Source organism: Serinus canaria, chromosome 25 (assembly GCF_022539315.1).
Source record: "Serinus canaria isolate serCan28SL12 chromosome 25, serCan2020, whole genome shotgun sequence".
In the NCBI taxonomy this organism is placed as follows: domain Eukaryota; kingdom Metazoa; phylum Chordata; class Aves; order Passeriformes; family Fringillidae; genus Serinus; species Serinus canaria.
In genome coordinates this window covers 5,437,556-5,465,084 of record NC_066338.1, presented here as the reverse complement: position 1 = coordinate 5,465,084, position 27,529 = coordinate 5,437,556, and the positions used below count along the sequence as shown (strand labels likewise).

General features: G+C 49.4%; 2 protein-coding genes and 1 pseudogene across 2 annotated transcripts in view; 2 read left to right on the top strand and 1 right to left on the bottom strand.

The window, feature by feature from the left end:
* The window catches only part of LOC115485198 (uncharacterized), a 2,106,330-nt gene that overhangs the window by 1,003,395 nt on the left and 1,075,406 nt on the right, over nt 1–27,529 (bottom strand).
* LOC103825013 (zinc finger protein 208-like) overlaps nt 1–27,529 on the top strand; it is a 742,626-nt pseudogene that overhangs the window by 670,757 nt on the left and 44,340 nt on the right.
* Nucleotides 26,430–27,377, top strand: LOC127060523 (olfactory receptor 14J1-like). Its single transcript, XM_050984205.1, has one exon. The coding sequence runs from the start codon at nt 26,445–26,447 to the stop codon at nt 27,375–27,377; it is 933 nt and encodes a 310-aa protein (XP_050840162.1). The 5' UTR covers nt 26,430–26,444.

Sequence of the window (27,529 nt, the reverse complement as noted above, 5' to 3'; positions counted from 1 at the left end):
GGTTACATCTTACAGTGCAACCTGAGACAGTGGGGTAATCCCTGCTGGGGGGGTGAACACCACCCCCCTTACCCAGACTGGCTCAGGTGTAAAACCCCCACCCCAGGAAGGCCACACACACAGGGGACAATGTCACACTTGCCCTGCTCCAGGGGAGGTCTCTGTGCCTGTCACTCCCTTGTTCTCCCACATTTCTCTTTTTTTCCATCTCTCTCTACCCCACATGTACTGTTCAATAAAATCCATGTTGGATTTGGACTCATTAACACCTTAATCAGAGCAGAGGCATCTCTCTAACAATTTCTTTAACCAGCTTGCAACATTATTTTGACACAGTGAGTTTAGGCACTGTTCTCTGACCCCATGTGCCTTTGACAGCAGCATGGTTCCCTCCTCTGAGGAGGTTGTGGCTCTACTGGAGGAGCTCTTGGAAACTTGGACACAGCTTCCACAGGGCGACTAATGGGAGAACTGGTGAGGAAAATGGCTGTTGTGGGTGGCCAGTGTAAAGAAAATATTTTGTTGCCCTTCCTTGAAAAGTTTGTTAAAATCACTGGAGGAAAGGGAGCAAATGATACCAGCAAGATTGACAAGGTTCATTCACCCTATGGTGAGGAACACAAGGCTGCTAAAAGTCCCATAAGAAGCCCAGCTCAGGTAGCTAAATTCCCAAATAATTCCAGAATTCACAGGCTCAGGGGCTTTGCCAAATGTGAGAATCATTTTTCTCTTCCTCCCTCTCACCTTGGTGACAGCTACACCGAGCTTCCCCTTCCTTTTAGTAATCCATATTGGGTGGAATTTCCCCTTTTCCTTTATCGGAACCTGCCAGCAGCTGAGCTGGAGCTGTGCAGGAACCAATGAAGCTTGGAATTGCCATCATAATTGCTGGTACTGTCAGTTTATTAATGTTTGGGATTTGTTTGCATTTTCATCACATGTGACTTGTGGGAAAATCAAATATTCATCAAAGTGATTCATGCAGAGTTAAGTTTGATTACTGCCATGCTTATTTTGTCCAGTGTCCAGGGGATGCTCAAGGGGTCTCTGTGCCTCCTGCCCTGGGGGATACTTGGGAGGGGCTTGGGGGGATTGGCCCTGTCCCTGTCACCCCAGGCCATTCCCCAGGGGGTGTCCCTGTCCTTCTCACCCCAGGCTATTCCCCAGGGGGTGTCCCTGTCACCCCAGGCCATTCCCTAGGGGGTCTCTCCATCATTCTCACCTCAGGGAATTCCTGGGGGGGGTCTCCCTCCCCCTCACCCCTGTCTCAGGGGCAGTCTCTGTCCCTCTCAGCCCAGGGATGTTCGGGGGTCTCTGTCCCCTTGCCCTGGGGGATGCTTGGGGGGTCTCCATCCCTCTGGCCTCAGGGAATGCCTGTGCAAGGCTGGGGACCAGGGGCTCTGTGTCCCTCTCACCACTGAGGGTGCTCGGGGCTGGGGGGGCTCTCTGACCTTCTCACACCTGGGGAGGCCAGGGGGGTCTCTGTCCCTCTCAGCCCTGGTGTGACCCCACCCAAACATCATCGGGGTCAGAGGGACAGAGACACCCCCAAAACCCCCAGAAGGGCTGAACCTGGGATTTGGTTTGGGACTGAGGATTTAGGAGGGGGCTGGAATTGGGGCTGAGGTTGGATTTGGGGCTGAGATTTGGATTAGAGCTGGGATTGGGGTTAAGGCTAGACATGGGATTGGCTTTAGGGCTGGGGTTGGGATTGGGTCTGGGGCTAGACGAGTCTGGCACTGGGATGGGATTAAATACAGAACTGTGAGTGTGTCTAAACGTGGAGTGGGATTGCGACCAGGATCAGGGTCACAGAGCAGGACAGGGGGATGTCACTGCAGGATGTCCCTGGCATTGTCCCGGCCCTCCTCAGGTACCTCCAAACACGGGGGGCAGCTGGGTGCTCCAAGATCCAGGTGCTCCCACGCTGCCCCTCAATACCAGGGGAGCATTCCCTGAGGGCAGCCCTGACTGTGACCCTTGGGGCTCTGGGATCAGCCTTCACATCCCTGTGGGAGCAGCTGCAGACAGGACAAGAGATTTGCCTCCTCCTCTTTCCTGTTAAAGGATGAATCCCAGCTGCCCTTTTCTTCTGGTGCCTCCTCCTCTCCTCTGTTATGAGTTAAAAAAAGAGTTACCTGTTTTTTTTAAGAAAAGGGTTGCAGAGTTTAAAGTTAAGCTGGGAACTGATTGCTGGCCAAAAGTTCTTTTGTTGGTTAAATGTTGTAATCACCTGTTAAGTATTGTCATTAACCCTCTATTGTGGAGAATTCTTTTTTTCAGTACCACCCTTGCCTGCTGCCAAGAGGATGACAACCCCCGCGATGGTGGGAAGTGAGGGGGAATCTCAGGAAACATGCAAATTTATCTCAAAACCCAGACTGCAACGGGACGGGACCCCCACCAAATCCTGAAAAATACCCCAAAAGAAACGAGCCAAAGCAGAACTGAGAGGTCAGGGTGGTGTTTGGACAGCAGGGGCGAGGTCCGAAGTTGGCAGAGACACTGACAACCTCGGTCACTCTTTGCCCCGGTTAAAATAGAAGTCAGTCGGGTCCAGGGCTCCTGAACCGGCAAACCAAACCGAACCCGGGGTATGCCCCCACTGCCCTCGAGAGGACGGGACTCCCAACTCTGCTCCCCAGGGGACAGAGCTGCACTTTCCTCCTCCTCCACTGAATCACTGCTGGGAGCGGCTGCAGGGAACTGGGGACCTGTCCACCCCCCCATCCTGAGCTGATCACTTTTATTAAAGGCATTAAAAAGGAGAAAGATCTCCTGTCCTGTTTATTTCATCCTCCACTGAGGATGTCAAACTCCCCAGGAGCAGGAAAATCCCCATTCCCTGTTTGCTTGTGGCTGCAGCCTGGAACACAATTTCAGAATGAAAAATTTTCTGATAGCCCTGCTGAATGGCACTGGGAGGAGGTTTTGAGAAAGGGTGGAAATTGTATTCTGATAGGAAATAAAGTTACAACATTATTTCTTTCTGTCCCACCCATTTTCTGTCAGTTCCAGTTTCTGTTTCAGAGTGCCACCTTCTCAGCTGATTGTGTTTGTGCCCTTCTTTCTCTTCTGCCTTTCTCTGCCAGCTCGGTTTCTTCTCACTGTCTCCCTTGACCCAGGGCAGCTCCCACCAAAGACCCTGCCCTGATTTAATTCCCAATCCACGAGCTGCAACAACCATGGCTGAAGTTCTGAAGGCTGGCAGTGAAATGTCACTGTAGGATCTTGCTCGACTTGGCTTTTGGGTCTTTCTTAAGAGCTTTGCCTGCGAGGGCAGGAACATCTTTTCCTGGCTGGGAAGGAGAGAGGGAGAGAAAGAAATCAGGAAAAGGTCTCAAAGAGAGTGAAATAGGAAAGAGGTTTCGGGCGGGGGGGGGGGAGAAGGAAATAGGGAAGTGGTTTCAGAGGGACAGAAAGAAATAGGAAAGAGGTCTCAGAGGGAGAGAAAGAAAGAGGAAAAGGCTCCAGCCCCGGGACACCCACAGGGCACAGCGCCTTTCACAATTCCAGCCAATCAGAGAATGCACTGAACAATTTCCAGCCAACCAGAGCTTTTCTCGCTGATGACTCACCGGTTGCCAGGCAGACCCGCAGAGCCCGGCAGCCCCCGGAGCGGAATTTGGGGCTCGGGCCGGGGGGACGGATCCGCACCGGGGGGGTCCCCGAGCCCCCTGCCCACCCCTGGGGCCGATCGGGGGCTCCCCCACCCAGCAGCCGGTGCTGCAGAGGGGTGGGAAAGGGGGGTCCGGGCTGGCAGTGGAGGAAATGCGGGGCCGGTGCTGAGCACAGGGCTGAGCACACAGAGATGGTTTTGTTCTTGCTGAGCTCGCACTGAGCCAAGGCCTGTCCTGCCCCTCGTCCGGCCACGCTGCGGAGGGGCTGGGGCTGTGGGGGAGGTTGGGAGGGGACACAGCCAGGACAGGTGACCCCAACTGACCCCGGGGACACCCCAGACCATAGGACATCATGATCAGGGTATCATGTGGGGAGAACAAAGAGGAAGGAGGGACATTTGGAGCGAGGGTTTTTGTCTTCCCAGGTAACACTTAGGCAGGATGGGGCCCTGTGTCGCTGGTGGGCAGGGTCAGCACCAAAACACAGAGACCAACTTCACTGAAGGAACAGTGAATTTTAGATATTGAAAATTTGCAAAAAATTACAAAAGTATTAGATAGGCAAAGCAAAAAATCATTAGAAAATACTTTCAAAAGAGAAGATTTTGAAATGATTATCACTCAACTCTCCATTACTGGCTGCAGGCTCTGGAGATTCTATCTCTGCCTTCAGTCAGGGTTGCATTCCCTAACAAGTCCTGGTACCAAATCCTGCTTTCCAAGGCTGGAACAGTGTCTCAGCTTTAGCTGGCTGTGTATACAATCTGTTACCATCTGTTAAAGGTGGGGCAGTTATCATCTGTGAATTGAGCAGTTTACTTTATCTCTTCCACAAGGAATCCTCCCTCTGGGGAGATATCTTCTCTTAATGGGCCATTGAGTTTCACTTCAGGACTGATAAATATTCCATCATTCCATTGTGACGTGCTCCGCCCAGAGGGAGGAGCCAAGCATTCCTACCTGGATATAAGCTGAGAATGAGAACAACAGAGTCAGCCTTCTCCCACAGGATTCCCAGAAGAGCAGCTTTCAGCTCCACTGGATCCCAGAGGAAGACCAGGCCCATCAACAGCACCACTGGACCTCCAGAGGAAAAATTCCACCCTTCAACAGGATCCCTGCTCCAACAAATCCACATCTGTCACTGCGGGAGGACGGCAGCCACCATTTAACGGGAGTGCTGCCAACACCCTGACCCACAGCGTGTCAGGTGGTATTCTGACTCTGTAAGTAGTTTTTTTTACTATTGCATTTGTAATTTTAATGTTCCTCCTAAAGAACTGTTATTCCTATTCCCATAGCTTTTGATTGACTGCCCCTTATTTTGAAAATTATAATTCCAAGGGAGGGGGTTAACATTTTCCATTTCAAGGGAGGCTCCTGCCGTCCTTACCACACACCTGTCTTTTCAAATTGACACAATGCCCCAGGACACCCAGGCAGGTGAGGAGGAAGTCAGTGCCCCTTTCCCCCTCTCTCCTGCTCCATCTCCCAGCCTGGCATGGCCCCCGGCTGCAGGACAACCCTGCTGCCAACGCCGTCCTGCCGGGGATGCACGGGGGGCATCTCCTTCCCCTTCGATCTGGCACGGAGAAAAATCCCATCCTCTCCTTTCCTTCCTCCCCCAGGGAAGGAGCTGAGGATGGAGACCAGGGAGGACAAATCCCCACAGCAGAACCTTGTGGAAGAGAAGCCCTACAAGTGCCTGGAGTGTGGGAAGAGCTTCAGGCAGAGCAGCGACCTGATCTGCCACCAGATGATCCACACTGGGGAATGGGCCTACGAGTGTGGGGAATGTGGGAAGGGTTTCAGCTGCAGATCCAGGCTTGTGACCCACCAACGCATCCACAGCGGGGAGAAGCCCTACGAGTGTCCCGAGTGTCAGAAGAGGTTTAACCTCAGGTCCCTACTCCTCCAGCACCAGCAGATTCACACGGATGAGAGGCCCTTCCACTGCCCTGACTGCGGGAAGGGCTTCAAGCAAAACTCCCACCTCGTCAGGCACCGGAGCATCCATGCTGGGGAGAGGCCCTGTGACTGCCCCACATGTGGGAAGAGGTTTCAGAGCAGCTGCCATCTCCACCTGCACCAGCAGATTCACACAGATGAGAGGCCCTTCCACTGCCCCGACTGTGGGAAGGGCTTCAAGCAAAACTCCAACCTCGTCAGGCACCGGCGCATCCACACCGGGGAGAGGCCCTACGAGTGCCCCACATGTGGGAAGAGGTTTCACACCAGCTCCAATCTCCTCCTGCATGAGCGGATCCACACAGATGAGAGGCCCTTCCGCTGCCCCGACTGCAGGAAGGGCTTCAATCAAAACTCCAACCTCATCACCCACCGGCGCATCCACACTGGGGAGAGGCCCTACGAGTGTCCCCAGTGTGGGAAGAGCTTCACCCAGAGCTCTGCCTTGACCAAACACCAACGGAGGCACCGGTAAGGGAAGCCCTGCGAGTGCCCCCACTGCAGTGCTCTTCATGCACTGCTGCAGCTTCATCCCCTATTGGAGGAGGAAGACACCTGTACCTTTTCCTGCCCCCGCCCATGACATAATGTGGGATTGAAGAACGTGAGGGTCTGGCCATGGCCGTGTCATTACATTCACTCCCACCTCAGGTCATTGCCAGGGAAAGGAAAGGGATTCTCTCTCTCTCTCTCTCTCTCTCTCTCTCTCTCTCCCCCTGAGGAGAAGAGTGTCCGTTCCAGGCAGGAGGAAATCCATGGCCAGGAAGAGCCAGCCATTGATGTTGTAGTTTTCCCTGTAAATAGTTTTTCTTATCCCTTCTGTTATCAATATTGTTTCTGTTCTTGTTTATTCTTCATCTTGTTGCTGTTGCCAATAAATTGTTCTTATTCCAGCCTGGGATCTTTGCCTTTTGTTCTTTCCATGGGAGGCTGGAGTGCAGCAAGTGGCAGCGCAGTTTTAGCGGGAGCAGGAAATTGGGGAATCTCATTCCTAAACCCTAGCCCATGGAAACCGAGCATCCCAGCTGGTCCCAGCCCTGGTTGCCATGGCAACATCCTTGGGAGTGGGTCCCTGGCTGGGGCTGTGGGAACCTCTTCCCTCTGGTGCCCAGGGACAGGACTGGAGGGAACGGCTGCAGCTGAGTCGGGGCAGGCTTAGGTTGGATCTCAGGGAAAGGTTTTTCCCCAGAGGCTGCTGGGGCCCTGCCCAGGCTCCCCAGGGAAGGGTCCCAGCTCCAGGGCTCTCTGAGCTCCAGCAGCGTTTGGACAGCGCTGCCAGGCCCAGGCTGGCATTGTTGGGGTGTCCTGTGCAGGGCCAGCAGTTGGACTCGAGGATCCTGATGGGTCCCTCCCAACTCAGCCAATTCTGTGGTTCTGGGATCCCATGAGCTGGGGATGGGACTGCCAATGGTTGCCATGGTAACGGGCTCTGTAGGCCTGAGCTGGTGTCCATGGCAACCACCCCTGGCATGGGGTCTCCATGGAGCTGCTGAGGGACTGAGCATAGCAACAGGGGGCTGGTGATGGTTGCCTGCTGAGGATCAGATTTGTCACAGGCCCTCAGAGGGGTTCCACGGGGACTTTCCAAGAGACTCCAAGCTGTTCAAGAGCTGGAATGTCACGGGCAGAGTCAGGGGCTCCATGGAGACCTCCCAGAGCTTTCTGGGGATGGTAAAGAGCTGTGTGGTCAGAGGCAGTCACAGCCATTCCATGGTGACATCCCAGAGGACCTTGGGCTGCAAAGGCACCGATCTGTCACAGGCACTCACGGGGGCTCCACGGTGACATCCCAGGACTGCCCAGGCTGCCAAAAAGACTGGATGCGCCAGACATTCACAGGGGTTCCTGTCATGGGCACAGTGGGAGCTTCAGGCAAAAGCTTTATTTCTTTAATAGAGAAACGCCTGCTGAGTAATGAGGTACAGAAATGACGCCCAACAGCCCCTGCAGGGCCCCTGGACTTCTAAAATTCCTTCTAAGGGAGGAGACTGGGAGGTGCTGGATCCAATCCCAGACCCAGCATTTGTTAAAGATGTCAAAGATTGGACAGGTGGAATTGAACTTTAATGCAATTTGTCCTACAGGATTAATGATAGAATACCAGAAAAATTCATTTAAATTTGGCTCTCAATGATTCTGATCATAATTAGACAGAGAGATCTTAACCAGAGTTATTTACTCCACAGTACAGGAGCTATAACAATTATTAGAATATTCTGCTGTAGGAAGCAATTTTGAAGTCAAGAGGGCCCTGCTGGAGTTGTTGGAGCCCACTGCAGGCAGAGCCTCCTGCTCCAGCAGGAACTGCCTTTCCTGTGCCATGAGCAGGGCAGGTCCCACTGCAGGAAAAGCCCCAGGCCAGCCCCAGCCCAGGGAAGGCCTCGGGCACAAGGGCAGAGGCCTCGGGCACAAGGGCAGACATCACAATGTGACTGTGATGTCACAAAGCTGCTCTGTGACATCACATAGCAGCTGAATGACATTACATGGAGGCTGTATGACCTAACAGAGGGGCTGTGTGACATCACAGATGGCTGTGTGACATCACTGGGGCAGTGTGACATCACAGGGGCAGTGTGAGGTCACTGGGGAGGTCACTCTGTCCTGTCCCCCCTCACAGCCCCCCCAGAGCAGTCCAACCCTGCTCGTGCCCAGCAGGGTCCCCTGTCCCCCCGGGTCCCCCAGCCCCCGGTGCCGCAGCCTCCCCCAGAGGATGTTCCACGAGATCGACCCCAGAGCCTGATACAGGGATGGGGGGCCGGGGCCATGGGGGTGGGACAGTGGGACAGGGACCCCCCGGCAGCATCATTGTGTCCCCCAGGGCCAGAGCCTGGGCCAGGGCTCCTTCACCCTTTTACAAACGAGGGCTTGAGAGCACTGAAAAAATCCCTGACAAGGGATCAGCAAAAACCAGATTTAATATTAAGGGACAGCACCCCCAAGTTCCTTGGCAAGAGTCACTCTGCTCCTGACTGGACACTTCTGGCACACCAAGGAAACAAAGCAACAACAAAACCAAACAAAATCCAGGCAATGAAACCAGAAATGAACCAAGAACTGTCCCTGTGTGTGTGTGTGTGAAAAAAGGACAATGACGGCAAGAATAAAAAGAAAAAAGAGATAAAAGCTTAAGAGAGCTCAAACTTAACCAGACTTAACTTACACCTTAACCGTAACTGATATCTTAAATGTCAAAATTTAGCCAAAACCAGCACTTAAATGTTTTCAACCGAACTTATAATTTATGACTTGGCAATTTAACAGAGATATAACACACACCAGTATTAAACTTGCCTACTAACTTACACTAAAACTAACAACTTAGCAAAAGAACAACTCTCAGAAGCATTTAACTTAGCTCATGCCCCGTGACTGAACATTTTTTAAAGACCTGACAGACTCAGCTCTCCAAGGCACTCAAACCCCTCAGAGAGCAGCATTTCTGCCCCATTTCCCCAGCACAGGCACTCCTGTGTGCACACAGACACACAGAGTCAGTGCAAGGCACCTGGGAGAAATTCCCCTGAGGGCAGGGAATGCTCCCTGTGGATGCTTTGGCATCTCCCCAGCAGGCCAAGGGCTGAGCCTGGAGCAGTGGGGGGATCAGCCCAGGCTCTGTGGTTGTTCAGGATCCCCGAGTGCAGCAAACGGGAGAGTTCCCGGCTGGGAGAGGCCCCACCCAGAGGGAGTCGCTGGCCCAGGAGAGCTCCAAGGGCTCCTTTTGGAGCGCTGTGTGCAGGGCCCCACGAGAGGGGCTGCAGTCCCAGCCATGGTTCATCCTGGCCACACTTGGCACCAGCAGCTTTCTTTGGCACTGTGAGAACAGGGATGTTGTGCCACTGAGGGAACAAAACCAGTTCCCAGGGCTGCTGGTAGAGAAAGCAGGAGCTGTTTGGGCAGCAGCAGTGCCTGGAGCAGACAGTGTTTGTGATGAGCTGAGAGGAGCTGAGCCCAGGGGCTGCTGGCCAAGGCCCAGGCCCAAGGAGCATTTCTGAGCTGGCAGGGCAGGCTGAGAAGGGGAGGGGGGAATGCAGCAGCACAGGGCCATGGAACCAAGGGCAGGGACACTGTGGGCCCGTGACCAGGACCAGTGTGACACTGTGGGGCCCTGTGACACCAAGGGACCATTGTGACACTGTGGGGCCCTGTGAGACCAAGGGACCATTGTGACACTGTGGGGCCCTGTGACACCAAGGGACCATTGTGACACTGAGGGGGTCCCTTGGAATCATGGAGAGCACTGTGACATTGCTGGGCCTCATGGAACCAAGGGGACTGCACTGACACTGTGTCGCTCCATGGAATGTAGGGATCACTGTGATACTGAGGGACCCCATCAACCAAGGGTTCATTGTGACACTGCAGGGCCTCATGGAACTGTGGAGACCATTATGACACTTTGGGGTGTCCTGGAACCAAGGGGCCATTGTGACACTGCAAGACCCCATTGTCTCACAATGGTGCCAAAGGTCCATTGTGACATCGCAAGGCCTCAGGGAACCTGATGGGAGAGACCATTGTGACACTTCACAGCCTCATGGAACCAAGGGACCTTTGTGACACTGTGGGGCACCATGGCACCAAGGAGACCATTGTGACACTACCAGGGCCCATGGAATAGGCAAAGCATTGTGACACTGTGAGGCCTCATGGAACCAGTGAGACCATTGTGACCCTGGGGGTCCCCACAGAACCAAGAGGGACATTGTGATACTGTGGGGCCTCGTGAAACCAAGAGGCCTTTGTGACACTGCAGGGCTGCATGGAACCAAAGGTCCATTGTGACACTGTGGAGCCAAGGACCATGTGACATGCAGGCTCATGGAACCAGGGCATGTGACATTGTGGAACCCCATTGAACCAAGGGTTCATTGTGACACTGCAGGGCTGCATGGAACCAAAGCTCCAGGGTGACACAGAGGGGCCTCCTGTCATCAATGGTTCATTGTGACACTGTGGAGCCAAAGGAGACCATTGTGACACTGCAAACCCCCAGGGTCCAAAGGTCCATTGTGACATTGAAGGGCTCATGGAACAGAGGAGTCACGTGTCACTGTGGGGCCTGGGGAACCACGGAGACCATTGTGACACTGCAAGGCCTCATGGAATCTTTGGGACCACTGTGACACTGTGGGGATTTATGAAACCTAGGGGCCACTGTGACATTGTGGGACCCCATCAAACCTAGGGGCCAGTGTGACACTGCAGGTTGTCTTGTAATCAAAAGGCCACTGTGACACTGTGGGGCCCCATCAAACCAAGGGAACACAGAACACGTCTGGCTTCACCTCTCATTGACTGCCTGACTGGTCCAGCTGATCTTGGCACATTGGGAGTCTCTTCTCATCTGCTACTGAAACATTTGGGCTCCATGCTTTCCTTGTCATGGAAAAGAACTGTCTTCCTCCAGGCCCGTATGGCCAAAATTGGGATTTCTCCTCCAAATTTCCTTATAGCCAGGGATTGTTCCTATAGGAATATTGCCAGGACAAGTCTGTCTTACAGTGGTTTCACAAGGGTCACTTCCCATCTGTCCCCAAAACATTGGGGAAGGCTCCGTGCTTTCCTTCCCATGTAAAAGAACAGTCCTCGTTCTCCAGGTGCCCATGGCCGAGATTGGGCTTCCACCTCTAAAATTCCTTAAATCCAAAGACTGCTCCCAGACAAAATCTGCCATTCCTAACAAGTCTGGCTGGCCTTGGACTACTGAGGCTCTCACCTGGCTTCTAAACACTGGGGCTCTGTGTTTTCCTTCTTATGGAAAAGAACCATCCTTGTCATCCAGGTGCCCATGGCCATAAATAGGATTTCTCCTCCAACATTGCCTGTTGTGAGAGACTGGAGGAGATTGTTGGCTCATAAGATTTTGTGTGTGGGAGAGGAAGGGGCAGGTCCAGCCTTGCCCTGCCCTGGAACCCCAGCCCTGCCCTGGAACCCCAATCCCCCCAGAGCCTCTATCCCAGCCCAGCAGTGTCTGCCAGTCCCTGGCACAGCACAGGCAATGCTCCACAGCCACCTCTGGAGCCCCAGCCCAGCTCCTGAGGGACCAAATGAGCCCAAGTCCCACCTGGGGGAAGGGCCCAGGAAGACCAAGGGCTATTGAAGGCTGACCACAAGGCAAGCACACAGCTTGACCCTGCATCCTCTTGGAATTTCCATCTGAACACTGCTGGAATCCAGGAGTTGGTAGCCATGTGTGTGTGCTCTTCTGCATCTTTTTTGTCTTTCTCTCTTTCTGTGTCTTCTTCTTCATCTGTTTCTGTGCTCCTGCAAATTTTGATTAACATTACATTGAACAGACTTCGAGTTTGTGAAGTTGAATGGGCCAAGTCAATGCTTTGAGAAGTGTTTTTTGTTGATTGAATGTCTGTCGTAGTTTGACATGAAAAGAATTTTAAAATATAATCCAAAACTTTTTGTGTAACTGACAATCTGTTAAACCACTAAGATACTGGACATGCCTCTGTTAAACACATATTTTTAGGACAAATTAACCCAGGAACCTCCTCTTTCTTTTCCAGACAACAAAGAAGCAGCAGGCCCTGGCCCCAGCCCCCATCTCAACCAAACCAAACCAAACCAAACCAAACCAAACCAAACCAAACCAAACCAAACCAAACCAAACCAAACCAAACCAAACCAAACCAAACCAAACCAAACCAAACCAAACCAAACCAAACCAAACCCAGCAGCCCTGCCGTGGGCTGAGCCCCTACCGCCATCCCCAGTCTGCCCCCCCCCCGCCCCCTTTCTGACCAAACCAAACCCCAACAACTCCCAAAAAGGAAAATAAAAGAGGCTACAAAACCCCAACCAGAACAAAGCCAGCCACAGCTATTAAAATCTTACCATCATGTCCCCTCCCCCCAACACAATTAAAACTAAAAACATATACAACTTGCAACCCACAAAAGTAACCCTACAACTAATATTAAACACAAAAAACCCCACCAAAACCAACCATAAAACCAATCCTAACCACAACTTCCACTACAAGTTACCAGCAGGTCAGGTGTTACTTTAAAGAAAAATCTCTTTTTCTTCATAACAGAAAAAACTATAAAAAATAAAAATAAGTATTAAAATAACTCTAATTTCATAAAAAGTTTTAACAGGAAAAAAAGGAAGTAATCCAGTACCCCCAAAAGAAGACCTCTATTCCCAGAGATAAAAATATTTTTAAAGTAAGTAATAAAAACTTTTACCTTTAAACAACTCATCTTTAAAAACAATACCCCATAAGTCAAAATGGCCCATCAACAACCTGTAAAAAAGCTTGTAGCAATAAAACCAACTTCACAATCACAAAGTTCCCCAGACAACTGTTATCCATGACAAAATTAGGAACTACAAGAATTTTTTTTCCTGTAAAAAACTCCATAACTTTAAAAAGAAAAACTTCTCTCCCTAAGTAAACTAAAAAAAAGGCTATTCTAGAAATAGTAAACTAACTAGAAATTTTTAGTTTTCTTTCTTTACCTGTTAAAAACAATATGCAAAGAAAAGCGTTCTAAAGAATTTCTTTGAATTCTTACTACTTTTTTTCTTTCATTTTCATTTATTAAAATTTTCACTATACCCTTTTAAAATTTTAGGCATACCTTACCTTTCTCCTAATCTATTCTCATAACAAACTAAATAATTAATTGTCACTAAAACCCACCACACTCATCAATACATTAATTAGGAAATCTCAAGATTAGAAAAATCTTGACTCAACAAACCAAAACCACTACAATGTCATAATTAACGTTCTGCCAAAGTTTTTCTCCTTTTCTAAAGTTCCCAGTAAAGGCCATTTTGTTCTTTTGAGGTCCTAAGAATCTCTTATTGATATTTCTCCAATACGTCCAAATCAGAGGACACAAACAATTGTAATTCCTTTTAAATGTCTCCTTGAGAGAGTTTTTTTGTGGATGGGGGTCAAGGCTTGTCTGTCCTGCTTGGCCCAGCCCAGGCAGGGCTTTCCCAGCCCCATTCCACACTCCATTTCCCAGCTGGAGCCCCTGCTGCCTCTGAGTTGTGCTGCCCCAGCCCCAGGGACGCTCTCCTTGGCTGCCCATTCCCCCAGGGGCTCTGGGCAGGGATGGCCTCAGTGGGGGCTGCTGACATCCTCAGCACCTTGGGGGCTGCTGCTGAATTTCACTGCTCCAGAGCCTTGTTCAGCCTTCAGCTCTTCAGTGCAGGAATTCAGTCTCCCAGGGCTCATTAACATTCAGAATATCTTAACAAGCCAAGCCTCTGGGAATAATTTGATTTTAATTTTCAAATCTTTTGTGGTTAATTAGACAGATTTCAGAAGTGTATTCAAACTAAATGTTTTATTTAAAAAGACAGTGAGGAAACATTTTTTTCGATCCTGTTTGGTTTTTTTTTTTTTTTCCTAATAAATTGATACGTGCAATCAACAATTGCCATGGAATCCAAGTACCTCCTCATGCAGTTTGAATGGATATGAAAACCAAGACCCTTCATGGCTGACAATCAATCAGACTCTGTCTCTGCCCCCACCCCACCATTTCCCCCATCCAAGCCCTGGCACTCAGAGCAGCCTTGTGCAAATCTGAGCTCCCTCCAGCCCAGGCTGCACCTGCAGCTTTCAGCTCCTTGGCTCCAACTCCCCCCTGCTTTCCTTGGAGAAGGAGCTGCCCGAGACACAGAGGGATGTTCATTTCTTGTCAGCCAACAAAGCCAAGGGAAGGCACAGCTCCATCAAATGCAAAAGTCATTCCTCTGCTGGATAATAAATCCACTTTCCAGAGCAGACACTCTCAGAGCAATGGAAAACACCTTCTGTGCCCAGCACAGATCCCAAGGTCCCCCCAAACCCTCCCTGCCCCAATTCTGCCCAGATTTGCTCTTTGCACACACCAGTCACACGCTGAAGTCAGGAGCTCCCTCCATGCCCAGAGGGAGGAAAAGAGAGAAAGGGGATGAAGAGCTCTCCTGTGCAGAGCCAAGGTCCAAGTGCAGCCCCTGCAGTGGGAACCACAACTCATCAGGTTTGTGTCCTTTGGGCTCAGGGACTGGTGACACTCAGAGGCACAGAAAGGTTTCTTGCCAACAAACACAAGTTGAACATTTGAACAGTTTAATAACCATCACAGCTCTTCCCTCAGCTCTCTGGGATGTCCCAGCAGCATCTGACATGTTCCCATCTCCAAGAGATTTCCTGAAAGGAACAGTTCTAGACAAAGACATAAGAAAACACAATTCAGTGATAGATATAAACAGAATTAAGATCATGATAATTATATATTTATTTGAACTTGAGAAATATTGGGTAACTTCTTGCAGCTCAAAGATTAAAACCAGCCCGTTGAGAGGCACTTGAATGACCAGAGAGGACCTAGAGAAGCAAATCTGGGAGCAGCAGGAAGTACATAGATTCATCTGCTCTAAATGAAGAGATTCCCTTTGACATGGCCATTTAAACAGGAGAGCTGGAAACACCTGATGGAAAAGCGAGATGAAATAATAGACTGAATATTGGTGACACAAGTGGATGGGAAGATCAGTATTTCTTCTCCTTCTGCCAGTACACTTCCAGGAAATACCCATTCCCGGTGGGAAAAATTTGCCATTCCTTAAAAGTACTCAAATGACCCAGATAATAAAGATTGGCTTGTATATCATTGTTTTGGTTTGAGAGGAAGTGAGTTTTTAGGATGCTGTGATCAAAATAATAGGTGTTCACATTTGAATATTGGCACCTGGCGTGGCCACTGAAGACATGGATATGACTCTGAGGACACAGGGGGGTTAAAAGCAGATAACTCCCAGGGGAAGATCTCTTTTGGTTCCAGTGGGTGAAAGAGGTCAGACCTGCCCTGCCCAGCTGCGGGCTGGGCAGGGGAGGGGAAAACATGCAGCCAGGTAAGGTAGGCCAGGGCCTTGGACAGAGAAGGGAGGTGAAGGCCCCTGCAAGATGGAAGGGTGGAGGAGCACTGAGAGGCATTGGGCAGCCCCCTCTGGGAGAGAGAGAGCCTGTGCCTGTGCTTGTGCCACCTTGAAATTTGATAGCACTGGCCTGGCTGAGAAGCGGGTGGGGGGGTGGCAGCAAGAAGGTTCCCAGAAGGGCCAATGTGGGAATTCTGGACAGGCAGAGTCTGGGATTTTAACCCTTTTCTTGGATGATGGACACTTTACAAATGCTGCTCCTCCTGGAGCTGAATGAGGAGATGGATAGAGATGGAATAGCAGGAAATGGGCAAGTGAGATGCAGGTTTGTGCAAGTGAAAGATGTCTGAGAGAAGCTGAGAAGAATCTTAGGTGGGAGGAGATGATGGAGTGGCCTTTGGCTGGACTTTTCTTGTATAGCCATGGACAGAACCATTTTTCCTGTGACACAGAGACTGCGTTTAGGGGGAGGCAATGGCTTGGAGCCAAGAGAGTTCAGTGTTTTTATGTGAAGAAATGGCATGAACAGAGATGAAGGGTGAGGAGGGTGGTGGTGCCCTCGATCTTCAGTGAAGGAGAAGATCTCTGTTCTTGAGACCCCTCGGCCCCAGGGGGTGAAATTTGGGGGGAGACAGGTGTCCTGAAAGTGAGAGACTCTGCTTTTTTTGGAACTGGGCAAAGCACCCTTAAAAGGAAAACCTGAGAAGCAGCCCTGGTCCATGCACAGTGGTGAGAGCACTGGGCATGGAAGGAAGATGTCATGATGGCAAATGTTCTCCAGGTGGTGCCAGGTGTGTCATGGAAACACAAGAGGTTTCAACTGTGTTTTCTGGGAAGCCTATGGTGCAAGAGGGACTCCTTTCTTCTTGATGAGCTGAGAATTGATTATCTGAAGGGTGGTGCTGGACTGAGAGTTGGTGATCTGAGGGGTGGTAACTGAATTGAGAACCCAAGGTTTTGTCTTGTTGTGATGTGTTGGAAGTTTGGTCGGGAGGAGGAGCAATGTTTTTGGAAGATTTTCATTCTGAGTTCTGTGTGTTTCTTTTTACATGTAGTTGTAGGTTAAAGAAGGTTTATTTTCTTCCTTTTCTTCCTAAGTTGGAGCCTGCTTTGCTCTATTCCTGGTCACATCTAACAGTAGACACCAGGGAGAATATATTTTCATGGGGCACTGGCATTGTGCCAGAGTCAGACAATGACACACCTTCAGGAGTTCTGCTGCAGACAGGTTTTCTGATAGTCCGTGCAAGGTTTTCAATGGCTTAATGTTTTCAGCCTCTACAGCAGCTATGCCAAAAGCCCACCTGAGTCCCTTTGGCTCTTTGTAATAGATGTTCTAGAGGAAGTCTATGCCCAGAACACACGGGGCCTCTGGCCCAGTCACAGTAGGATGTTTCTGCCACTCTTTCCCAATCAGGCTCATCTTGGCTTCCAACAGGGTCAATTGCTGTGATCCCCCCATAACCCCGGCTATGGAAACAGGTTCCACCCCACATGTCCTGATGGTATCAGGGTACACTGCACACCAGTATCAACTAAGGCTTATTTTTGTGACTCTGATTTGCCAGGCCATTGAATCCACACCATCCAGAAGATCTGGTTTTCCCATGCTTCTCCCTGGCTAGATAAGGCAGGGCCCCTCTAACCTTGGTTCTTATTCCTTTCCTGGGCATACATGGTAGAGGTTCCTTCAAGGGGATCTGACAGATCATGCTCAGCAGCTCGGTCATGGGAGGTTGAGGCTACCTTCCCTGTACTGGAGTTCCCTCGGTTAGTGTTTCCCTCCTTGAGTTGGCACACTTGCATTGTCAGGACAGAAGTGGATTTTTCATCCCACCTTCCCATGTCTGCCACATGGTCACACAGAAAGAACCACAGGTCAGCCCGTGGGGTGTACCCTCTCTCTCTAGCTGGGGAACGTTGGGCTCTGACTTTGGGGCCTGTGACTCGCACTGGTGCAATGAGGGAACTGTTCCTCCTCACTTCCTCCCTCATCTTCCTCATCCCTTCTCTGAGTTCTTGGACTACAGCAGAGACATGAGCCTCCATCAGGCCACTAATCATACTTTCATAATTTCTAAGCTTGTTGGCAACAGAGCCCACTGTCTCTCGGTTGGTATTGGCATTAATTGTTGCAATGAAGGTGGTGTATTGAGATGGCCCCAGATTTGCCAGACTCCACAGCATTTGCCCTGTGCACCTGACTTGGTCGGGGTCATTATCATGCTGTCCATCCCTCCCAAAGAGTACCTCCAATACTGCCACTTCTCTCAGCTGTTGGATCCCTTCCTCAAGAGTCCTCCAGCGCATTCTATGGTGATGGTCCTGCATTTTCTCCCAGTGGAAAAACTTCTCTTTGGCTCTCATTAAAAGCCACTCCCAGAGGGAAAGGGACCCTGCCTCTCTTACAAAAATCTGGTTTATTCCTGAGTCCTGGGACAAGGGTCCCAAATTCCTTGCCTCACCACCATCCAGCTGGATGCCTGTACCCATAAGGTCCCAGACTGTATAAGCCTCATGTCCCCGTTGTACAATGTCTTTGTGCAGATTACAGAGACATTCATATGTCAGAAACTCGGTGATGATTGCAACCTCTGGCTCTCCTCTGGGTAGTGAGGGCCCTCCCCAATCTACATGCTCTGGTTTCATCTTAGATCTCCTTGTTTCCACAGGAGCTACTGCTGCTGGCTGTGACTGCCTCTGCAGTTCAGCCGGAACCAGGACAGTTGTAACATCTGTGGGTTCTGCTGCTGCACTATTAGACTCTCCCTCTTAAAGGCAGGGGGGAGCTTCTCACCCGCTGGGGAAGTGTATTCCTTCAGCATCTGGCCCATCTCGCGCATCTCCTTCACCAGACCCCCCACCCAATCTGGGTAGTTCACATCTGGGGTGGGCTGTGGGGTAGGGTCAGGCTCTGGGGCAGCAGCATCCCTAGGCTCGGGTGCTGTGTCAGGTTCTGGGGTGGGTGTCAGGGTGGTTATCCAGGTTAATCTTCCCTTCTCTCTAAATGCTAAATGGAAAAGGCCTATCAGCAACACCAGCCACTGTATGATACCATTAGCATTTAGAGTGGATCTGAACCCTTCAAAACCTGGTGGGGCAGACCCAAAGAGATGGTTAAAGGTTGGGAGAAGATTTCCCCCAGAGTAATTTCCTTACACAGGTACCATTATTAAAGTAACCCCAAAAACTTAAAGTTAGTTTGTGATAGCTGGGAATCCATGTACCTGCCTTCCAGAGGAAGTTAAAAATCCATGAATTCCTCACCTTATTCACCCAGAAGACAAACCAGATAACAGCCACAGTAGCCTTGGTTATAGGACCCATGTTTAGATAAGGGCCTGCAAAGGGGAGAAATACAGCCACGATCACGTGCCACCCAAACCAGGGTAAGCTGGACCACATGGTGTCGCTTAACGAGGTTTCTATAGCCAGACACAAAAAATTAGATTATTCAAGAACTGTTATTCCCTTTTTTGTTTCTGTGCCCTCGAGCCTCACACTGGGCGCCAAAATCTGTCTTGGTTTGGAAAGCCAGGTGCCTGCTAAGGAAGGCAGGAGCCTCCCCTGAGACGGAGAATGCAAATCCTCCCCACCCCTCCAAATTGTTATAAATTTTAAATTAAGGGGCTGTCAGGCAAAAAATATGTGAGCAGGGAAATAACAGTTCTTTAATCGCAAAGGAAATTAAAAGATAAAATAAACAATGCAGTAAACTAAAACAACACTGACAGAGTCAGAACACAACCTGACAGCCTGTTGGTCAGGGTGTTGGTAGCAGTCCAATTGGAAATGTGGCTGCAGCCCTCCTGGAGTGCCAGGTGTGGTTCTGTTGGAGCAGGGTCCTGTAGAGAAAGGTGTCATCTTCCTCTGATGATCCAGGGCAAGAGAGCAGCTGTTCCTCTGGGAAATACAGTGGAGAAAGCCGTGCTAGTGTTCCAGAATCTCCACATTATATCAGGGTGGAATGCTGGCTCTCCCCTCTGGGTGTGTTAGCGTTCAGGAACACATAATCACGAAAATGATTATATGCAGGTGCTTTTATTGAAGAACTCTTGGTGTCAGGGGTACAAACCCAAATCTGACTCCGAAATGGGTTTGGGATAAACATGTTTTTATATTCTACCATTATATAACTTTCATGGTAATTATTAAACTTCTATTGTTCTATTGTATACATAGATTTCAGCCAAGCATAACCTCCTTAGATTAGGAACACATAGTTTCTCATGACTCTTCTTATGATTATACAATAATTATATTTAAATACTAAACAATCATCACATCTAACAATTATATCATTTATCATACTACTTACGCAGGTGCAACGCAAAGCTTAACATTTCAGAGTCCATCTTAACATTTTCCAGGGCCCCACTATCAGGTGGAGCATCTCACAAAGGGATGCAATAGTTCTTATCAGTCAGGCAGTGACATTCAACAGCCTGTTATCAGCAGATGTCTCCCTGGTTGTGGAACAGATAAAGAAAACTGCCCACTTAACAGAAGACAGCTGCCATACAGATGGTAAATGGAATATTATTTGCTTGACAATCCAGGGTGCAACCTTAGAACCATGTATGTCCCCCATATTGCACCCATATTACCAGTAAAGAAGTCAGATGGGACTTACAGGCTTGTTCAAGATTTAAGAGAAGTAACCAAAAGAACAGTGAATCGGTACCCAGTAATGCCTACCCCTATACACTACTGAGTAACATCCCCCCATCATACCCCTGGTTCAGTGTGATAGACCTAAAAGATGCTTTTTGGGTGTGCCCATCGGCAGAGAAAAGCAGGGATATATTTACCCTTGAATGGGAACACCCTGATTCCGGGAGAAAGCAAGAGCTTTGGTGGACTAGGTTACCCCAAGGGTTTTCCAAATTCCCAGACCTGTTTGGTCAAACCCTAAGAGCCTGCAACTCTTCTCCATTAAAGCTGAGATAAAGCTCATCCAATATGTAAATTATTTGCTTCTCTCAAGACAACAAAGTTTGGGAATCCACCATAGCGTTGTTAAATTTTCTGGGGGACCAAGGATGTCGGGTATCAAAAGGGAAACTCCAATTTGTAGAATGGGAGGTAAATTACCTAGGATATGTGATTTGTCAAAGGATCTGGTGGCTGAACCCTGAGAGAATTAGGGGGATAGTCTCACTCCAGCTGCCAAAACCTAAGAGGGAAGCCAGCAGGTTTTTAGGCTTCTTGGGATATTGTAGGCTATGGATTGAAGGATACATGCAGGCCATCAAGTTCTTGTATGAAAAGCTAGTAGAATAAGAGATTAGGTGGGAAAAAAGATGATGAACAAAAGTTTGAGGCTGTAAAGCAAAAATTAGTCAGTGCACCAGCACAGAGTCTTCCAGCCTTAGACAAACCCTTCTATCTGTGGATATAGAAAAAGGGGTAACACGTGGAGTGTTAGCCGAGGACTGGGAAGGATCCTGGAAACCGTGGTCTATTTATCAAAATTCCTACACCCTGTCAGCTGGGGATGGCCAACCTGCATTCAGGCTGTGGCAGCAACTGCTGTACTCATAGATGAGAGCAAAAACGTAATCTTTGGGGGAAAACTGAAACTATACACTCCTCACTCAGAAATATCCTAAGGCAAAAGGCTGAGAAATGGCTCACTGATTCCCAAGTGCTAAAGTATGGAGCCATCCTAATAGAGAATGGTTTAGAGCTAATCGTGAGTAACCAACTCAACCTTGCCCAGTTTTTGTATGGAGAACCAGGTGAGGCACTAATACATAATTGCCTAGAGGTTATAAACTGTCAAACTAAAGTAAGAGAGGACCAACAGATCAACCACTCCAAGGTGGGAAACGATTGTACATCAATGGATCTTCATGGGTAATAAAGGGGCACAGGGTATCGGGGTATGTTGTAGTGCATGAAGGGTTGGTAGCCACAGAAAAGAGAAAGTTCCCTTCCAACTGGTCAGCCCAGGTGTTTGAGTTGTATGCCCTAAAAAGAGCTTTGGAAATATTAGCACAGAAAAGGGGAACAATAGATACAGACTGGAAGTTGGCTTTTGGAGTAGTGCATACCTCTGGAAAAATTTGGGAAAAGAGGGGGCTATAAATTCAAAGGGAAAGGGACTGATTCACGAAAAATTTCTATTAGAAGAGTTAGAAACCTTAAAATTACCAGAGGAAGTAGCAGAGGTGTATGTTAAAAGACATAAAAAGAGGGCAGCTAAGGAGGTGTGACAGAACAGTTTAGTGGATTTAGAGGTTAAAAAAGCAACTGAATCAGAGACAGAAAAACAAACAATAGTATTAACCCCCGTGAGAGAAATGCAAAAAGTCCCCATATTCAGTGGGACAGAAGAGGAAGAACTTCTTAAAATAGGATCCAGGAAAGATAACAAAGGGAGATGGAGATTAGCAGATGGGAGGCAAATGTTGAATAAACCCTTTGTCAGGGAAATGCTAGAAAGCATACATGGAACAGCACATTGGGGTACACAAGCGCTAAATGATCAATTTCTAAGGGATTGGGGTTGCATAGGAACTTTTGGATTAGCTAAGCAAGTAACTGAACAGTGTGTGACATGCCAACAAGTAAATAAGAAATTCATGAGGAAAACAGCCATAGGAGGGCAAGAACTAGCCTTACGGCCCTTTCAAAACATCCAAGACAACTTTTCCAAGCTTCCTGAGGTACAACGGTGGAAGTTTTTGCCAGTGATAGTAGATCACGTGATTCATTGGGTAGAGGTGGTACCCACTGTTAAAGCCAATGCCAATGTTGTGAGTAAAACACTTCTAGAATCAATCATTCTCCGATATGGGATGGCAAACAAGATTGATTCAGACCGGGGAACTCATTTCACATTGAAGATATTGCAGAAAGTTGTTCAGGCCCTGGGAATAAAATGGGAATTACACACTCCATGGCATTCACAGAGTTCTGGTCACATTGAGATAATGAATCAAACTCTGAAAAGAGCTCTAGTTAAGCTAATAATTGAAACCTGAATGTCATGGATGAAATGTCTCCCTTTAGCCTTTTTAAGAATTAGAAGCCAACCCCGGTCAGATCTGGGGGTGTCACCCTATGAAATGATGTTTGGGTTGCCCTCCCTGACCTCACCCCAGAGGGTTGCCACCTATGAGGAAGGGGAAGCCAATGCCAAGAAATCGGTTATGTCTATAGCACAAACCTTAGAAGGGCTAAGACATAAAGGGGCAGTTCCTCAAACTGCCACCCTAGATTGCAGAATCCATATCATTATCCTGGGGATTGGGTGATGATCAAGTCATGGAGAGATCAGCCTCTAACTCCTCAGTGGGAAGGTCCCTTTCAGGTACTGCTCACCACCGAATCGGCCGTGCGAACTGCAGAGTGGGGATGGACTCATGGCAACAGAGCCAAAGGCCCAGTAGAAGAACCCAAAGAATGGACTATAGCATCCAGGCTGGGTGAAACGAGATTGACTTTCAAGCAGAGACTGAGAGACAACCTAGAAAAAAACACCAAGACCCCCAAAAAGTAGAGTCAAGCTTCCACCAACCAGCTTGAGAATTGTCTTCCTGTTTTAATGGGTGAGAATTACCAGCATCTGTTGAGGGTAAGTACACAAGGGACTGTAAAAGGTAATGGGACAGCTTCTTTAAGAAAATAAGGCAAAGGGAGAAGGCCAAGACCAGGTTGGCCCCTTTGTTTGCTACCAAGGAGGCTCCATAGCCCTGCTGTGGGTAGCAACCCTGTAGGCATGGTAAGGTAGGGACAAAAGGCCAGACCAGACCTCTGACATTCCTCAGTTGTCTTTTAATTCATCAGGGACTGGAGAGCAGGACCGATTTGGCCTCTGTACTCACCCCTAAGATACACTGACTATGGGTAGCAGCCACACAGGCACGGTAGGTGGGAGTCAAAGCCATACTGGACTTCTGTGATGCCCTTTTGTCCATTCCAAATAAGTGTCTAAGGAAAACCTGAGATTTTTTTTCTCCTGTTCCCACTGTCCTTGCCCACATCAACAGATGCTGGTATGATGCATTCAACAAAGAGAAAAAGTTTTGACTTAATTTGTTGAGCAAAATGACTTAGAGAAAAAGAAACGAGGGGTTTGTTATAGATGAATAATTCTATGGATGACTCTCACAATTAAGGAGTGAATATTAAATACATGTTAAGAGAAGTTTTGTAGATATATAGTTATCCTTCCCCTTACCCATGCATTGTTACTACAGGGTGGCCTCAGTAGTTGGGGCATTTGGGAGGGTTGGCTTGTTACTATGGCAGCACCTGACCTCCAATCAAGGTGTAAGAAAGTGATCTTCACCACTGGACAGTGAAGAAGGAGTCGATTGATAAGACCTTACAGAACATCCATTTTGTAGATGAGCACGTGTTGACTGAATCCTTTGCTCTCGGTGCTGTGTTCTTTTCTTTATTCAGTCTCCTGTTGTGTTTTGATAAGTTATTAATAAACCATTTCAATTGTTGAAAGTAAAAATTGTTTCTCACATGTGGTTGGAGAATGTGGGGCAACGTTGTCCACACTGGGTCAGCTCTGAAAATAAAACTTCTCTGACCTGGCCAGACCTACTTAGGAGAGTCCCTGGATCAATATCAAACACAGAGTGCTGCAATCACATCTGCTCTAAAGAGAACAGTAATAAAAGACACCCTTTAAGATAGGAATACATATTTCTCAGAAGCCATTTGAAATATTTCTCCATAATGGTTAAAGGAAAACTTTCTTAAGAACTGCACAAGAGCAGAGGGAAATCAAGGCAGAGCCATGGTTTGTCAGGACTTGCTTGATCCTAATGAGCCCCGTGGAGCATTTGGAGCTGAGCCCTGGAACTCCAGGGCGTGAGAGGAGATTGCAGAAATCTTTCCAGGAGTCAAAGTCAGAGGAAGCACCCAAAGTGTCTCTAAGTGTCAATGGGTCTCAGTGAGGTCCATCCCAAACACAGGCTCCTCATGGACTCCTTGGTGGAGAGAACTGGAGGTCAGGTTGGCACAAAAACTTCTCAGAGACTCAGTGTAGAAAGGAAATTCCAAAGTACCTTAAAAACCTTGAGTACCTCAAAGCATTAATGAGCCCCACTGAGTGCCAGTACAAAGCTCTCAAGGGACTCATTAAAGCAGATAATTGGGGTCATGATTGCACAAAGCTCTCCCAGAGTCTGTATCCAAAGGGAAACACCAAGTACCTTAAAATAACTGAAGTACCTTGAAGCATTAATGAGCCCCACTGAGTGTTGTTACTGACAAAGCCTCTCCAGGGACTAATTACAGCAGATAATTGGAGGCTATGATTGCACAAACCTCTCAGAGACTCCAAGGCAAAAGCCAAACCCAAAGTACTTTGAAAAAAATCTGTGAGCATTGAAGAGCCCCCAAGGCCATTGCTGAGCCAGGCTCCCCAGGGACTCCTTCCAGCAGATCCTTGAGGCCACTGGGATGTGGGCTAGGGGGGGATGCTGAGGGCAGGACAAGGGGCTGGCAGTGCCCAGCCTGGCTGGGGCTGTGCCAGGAGGCCCCAGTGCCTCAGGACAAGGTGTCTCCTCCCAGCCCTTGGTGGCACAGACCCTGCTGTGGCCCAGGGCACCAAGACTTGGCTTCTCTTTGTCCCTACCTGTCATCATTGCCTCCAGTTCTCTGCTCTGCCTGGGGCCTGGGGACACTTTCTCAGTGGTGTCCCTCAGTGGGACCCATTAAAAGTGAAAGAAACTTTGGAGTTGGATTCTGACTTGGAGTTCTGGAGAGGTTTCTTCAGCTCCCTCTCAGGGACTGATGTTCAGGGCCTGAGCACAAAGCCCCAGAGGCTCATTAAAGTCCCTGTACCGTGTCTGTGCAGCTGAGCTGGGCTGGGCTCCTGGCACAGAGGCAGCTTCTGGTAACCAAGGAAAGCTTATAAAGCACATTTCTCTTGATGAGCAGCTCTTCTGCCAGCCCAGCAGGGCTGGGGCACTGCCTGCAGCCACCCCGGGCACAGCACAGAGGCACAGAGAGCTTCAATCAGTCAGGGCTGGGAAGGTGCTGAGAAGTGCCTGGGGCACAATCACTGCCAGCCCTTGGCACAGGAACCTCTGGCTGCAGGACAATGCAGCTGCAGCTCCTGGAGCCATCTCCTAAAGCTGCAACATCCCAATGCCTGCAGACCCTGTGAGTACATTCTCTGATTGTCTCTTGTGCAGAGCAGCCAGGGGTGCCCAGGGCTGTCCTGCAGAGCAGGGTCCTGCAGCCCAGGGCGCTGTGCTGGGGCAGGGACTCTGCTGCCTGCCAGGGACAGCTCTCAGCCAGCCTTGGCAGCTGCTCCCAGCACTGGGGGACAAGATCTGGGTAGGAGGAGACAGCTGGTGTGGCTTGGAAGTGTTCTCCTTGTGTGGTGAGGAGGCTGCATTGGTCAGGATTGCTCCCAGCATGACATTTAACAGCAAAACATTTCCAAGTAGATTGTACTCGAAGCACAGCAAGGGAGGGGCTGCTTAAAAGAGAAAATCCTGCTTTTTATTCTACTGCTCTGGCTTGCCTGGATGGGAAATTGCACATAGATATTCATCTTTCAGTTCAGGCTGAGAAAAACAAAAAAATATTCTCTTCGGTATGAAAAAAACAGGAACTGACAGAAGTCAAGGCCCTCAGAGGCAGCATCAGTGTCACTTTTCCAGGCTCCTAAGGGTTGCTCTGAAATTGCCATCAGAGCCTGCAGAGCCAGAGCTGCCCCTGTGCAGTGCTAGAGCTGGGAGGGGTCTGCAGAGCAGAGCTGAGCCCCCAGGGCTGGGCTGGGCTCTGGCAGCTCTGGCAGGGCACAGCCCTGGGCACTGGGAAGCAGCTGCTGGCAGGGACAGCTCCAGGCAGCAGAGCCCTGGGCAGGCAGTGGGGGGAGAGTGCCCCCAGGCTGTGCTGGGATATTTAAAATCTTCTCCAAACCCAACTATTCCATGATTAACTTTTTTTACAGATCCCCATGCCGAGACAGCACAAATGTCCAATAGCAGCTCCATCAGCCACTTCCTCCTGCTGGCATTGGCAGACAGGCGGCAGCTGCAGCTCCTGCACTTCTGCCTCTTGCTGGCCATCTCCCTGGCTGCCCTCCTGGGCAACAGCCTCATCATCAGCGCCGTAGCCTGTGGCCACCACCTGCACACGCCCATGTTCTTCTTCCTGCTCAACCTGGCCCTCACTGACCTGGGCTGCATCTGCACCACTGTCCCCAAAGCCATGCACAATTCCCTCTGGGACACCAGGACCATCTCCTACACAGGATGTGCTGCTCAGCTCTTTTTCTTCATGTTCTTCATCTCAGCAGAGTTTTCCCTCCTGACCATCATGTGCTACGACCGCTACGTGTCCATCTGCAAACCCCTGCACTACGGGACTCTCCTGGGCAGCAGAGCTTGTGCCCACATGGCAGCAGCTGCCTGGGCCAGTGTCTTCCTCTATTCACTGCTGCTCACAGCCAATACATTTTCCCTGCCTCTGTGCCATGGCAATGTCCTGGGCCAGTTCTTCTGTGAAATCCCACAGATCCTCAAGCTCTCCTGCTCACACTCAAACCTCAGGGAACTGGGGCTCATTGTACTTAGTGCCTGTTTAGCATTAGGTTGTTTTGTGTTCATTGTTTTCTCCTATGTGCAGATCTTCAGGGCTGTGCTGAGGATCCCCTCAGAGCAGAGACGGCACAAAGCCTTTTCCACCTGCCTTCCTCATCTGGCTGTGGTCTCCCTGTTCCTCAGCACTGTTATGCTTGCCTACCTGAAGCCCCCCTCCATCTCCTCCCCATCCCTGGATCTGGCTCTGTCAGTTCTGTACTTGGTTGTGCCTCCAGCCCTGAACCCCCTCATCTACAGCTTGAGGAACCAGGAGCTCAAGGCTGCAGTGTGGACACTGGTGACTGGATGGTTTCAGAAACATTAAACTGCTGGCCAGTGTCTGCAAATCACTTGTAATAAAAGTAATCTTTAATACTTCTTTCTGGCTTCAGTGTGGATATTCTTTTATTTTTGTTGTTTCATTTTTTTAATATAGACCACAAAGAAATGACATTGTTTGTGCCATTTCTCAAAAGG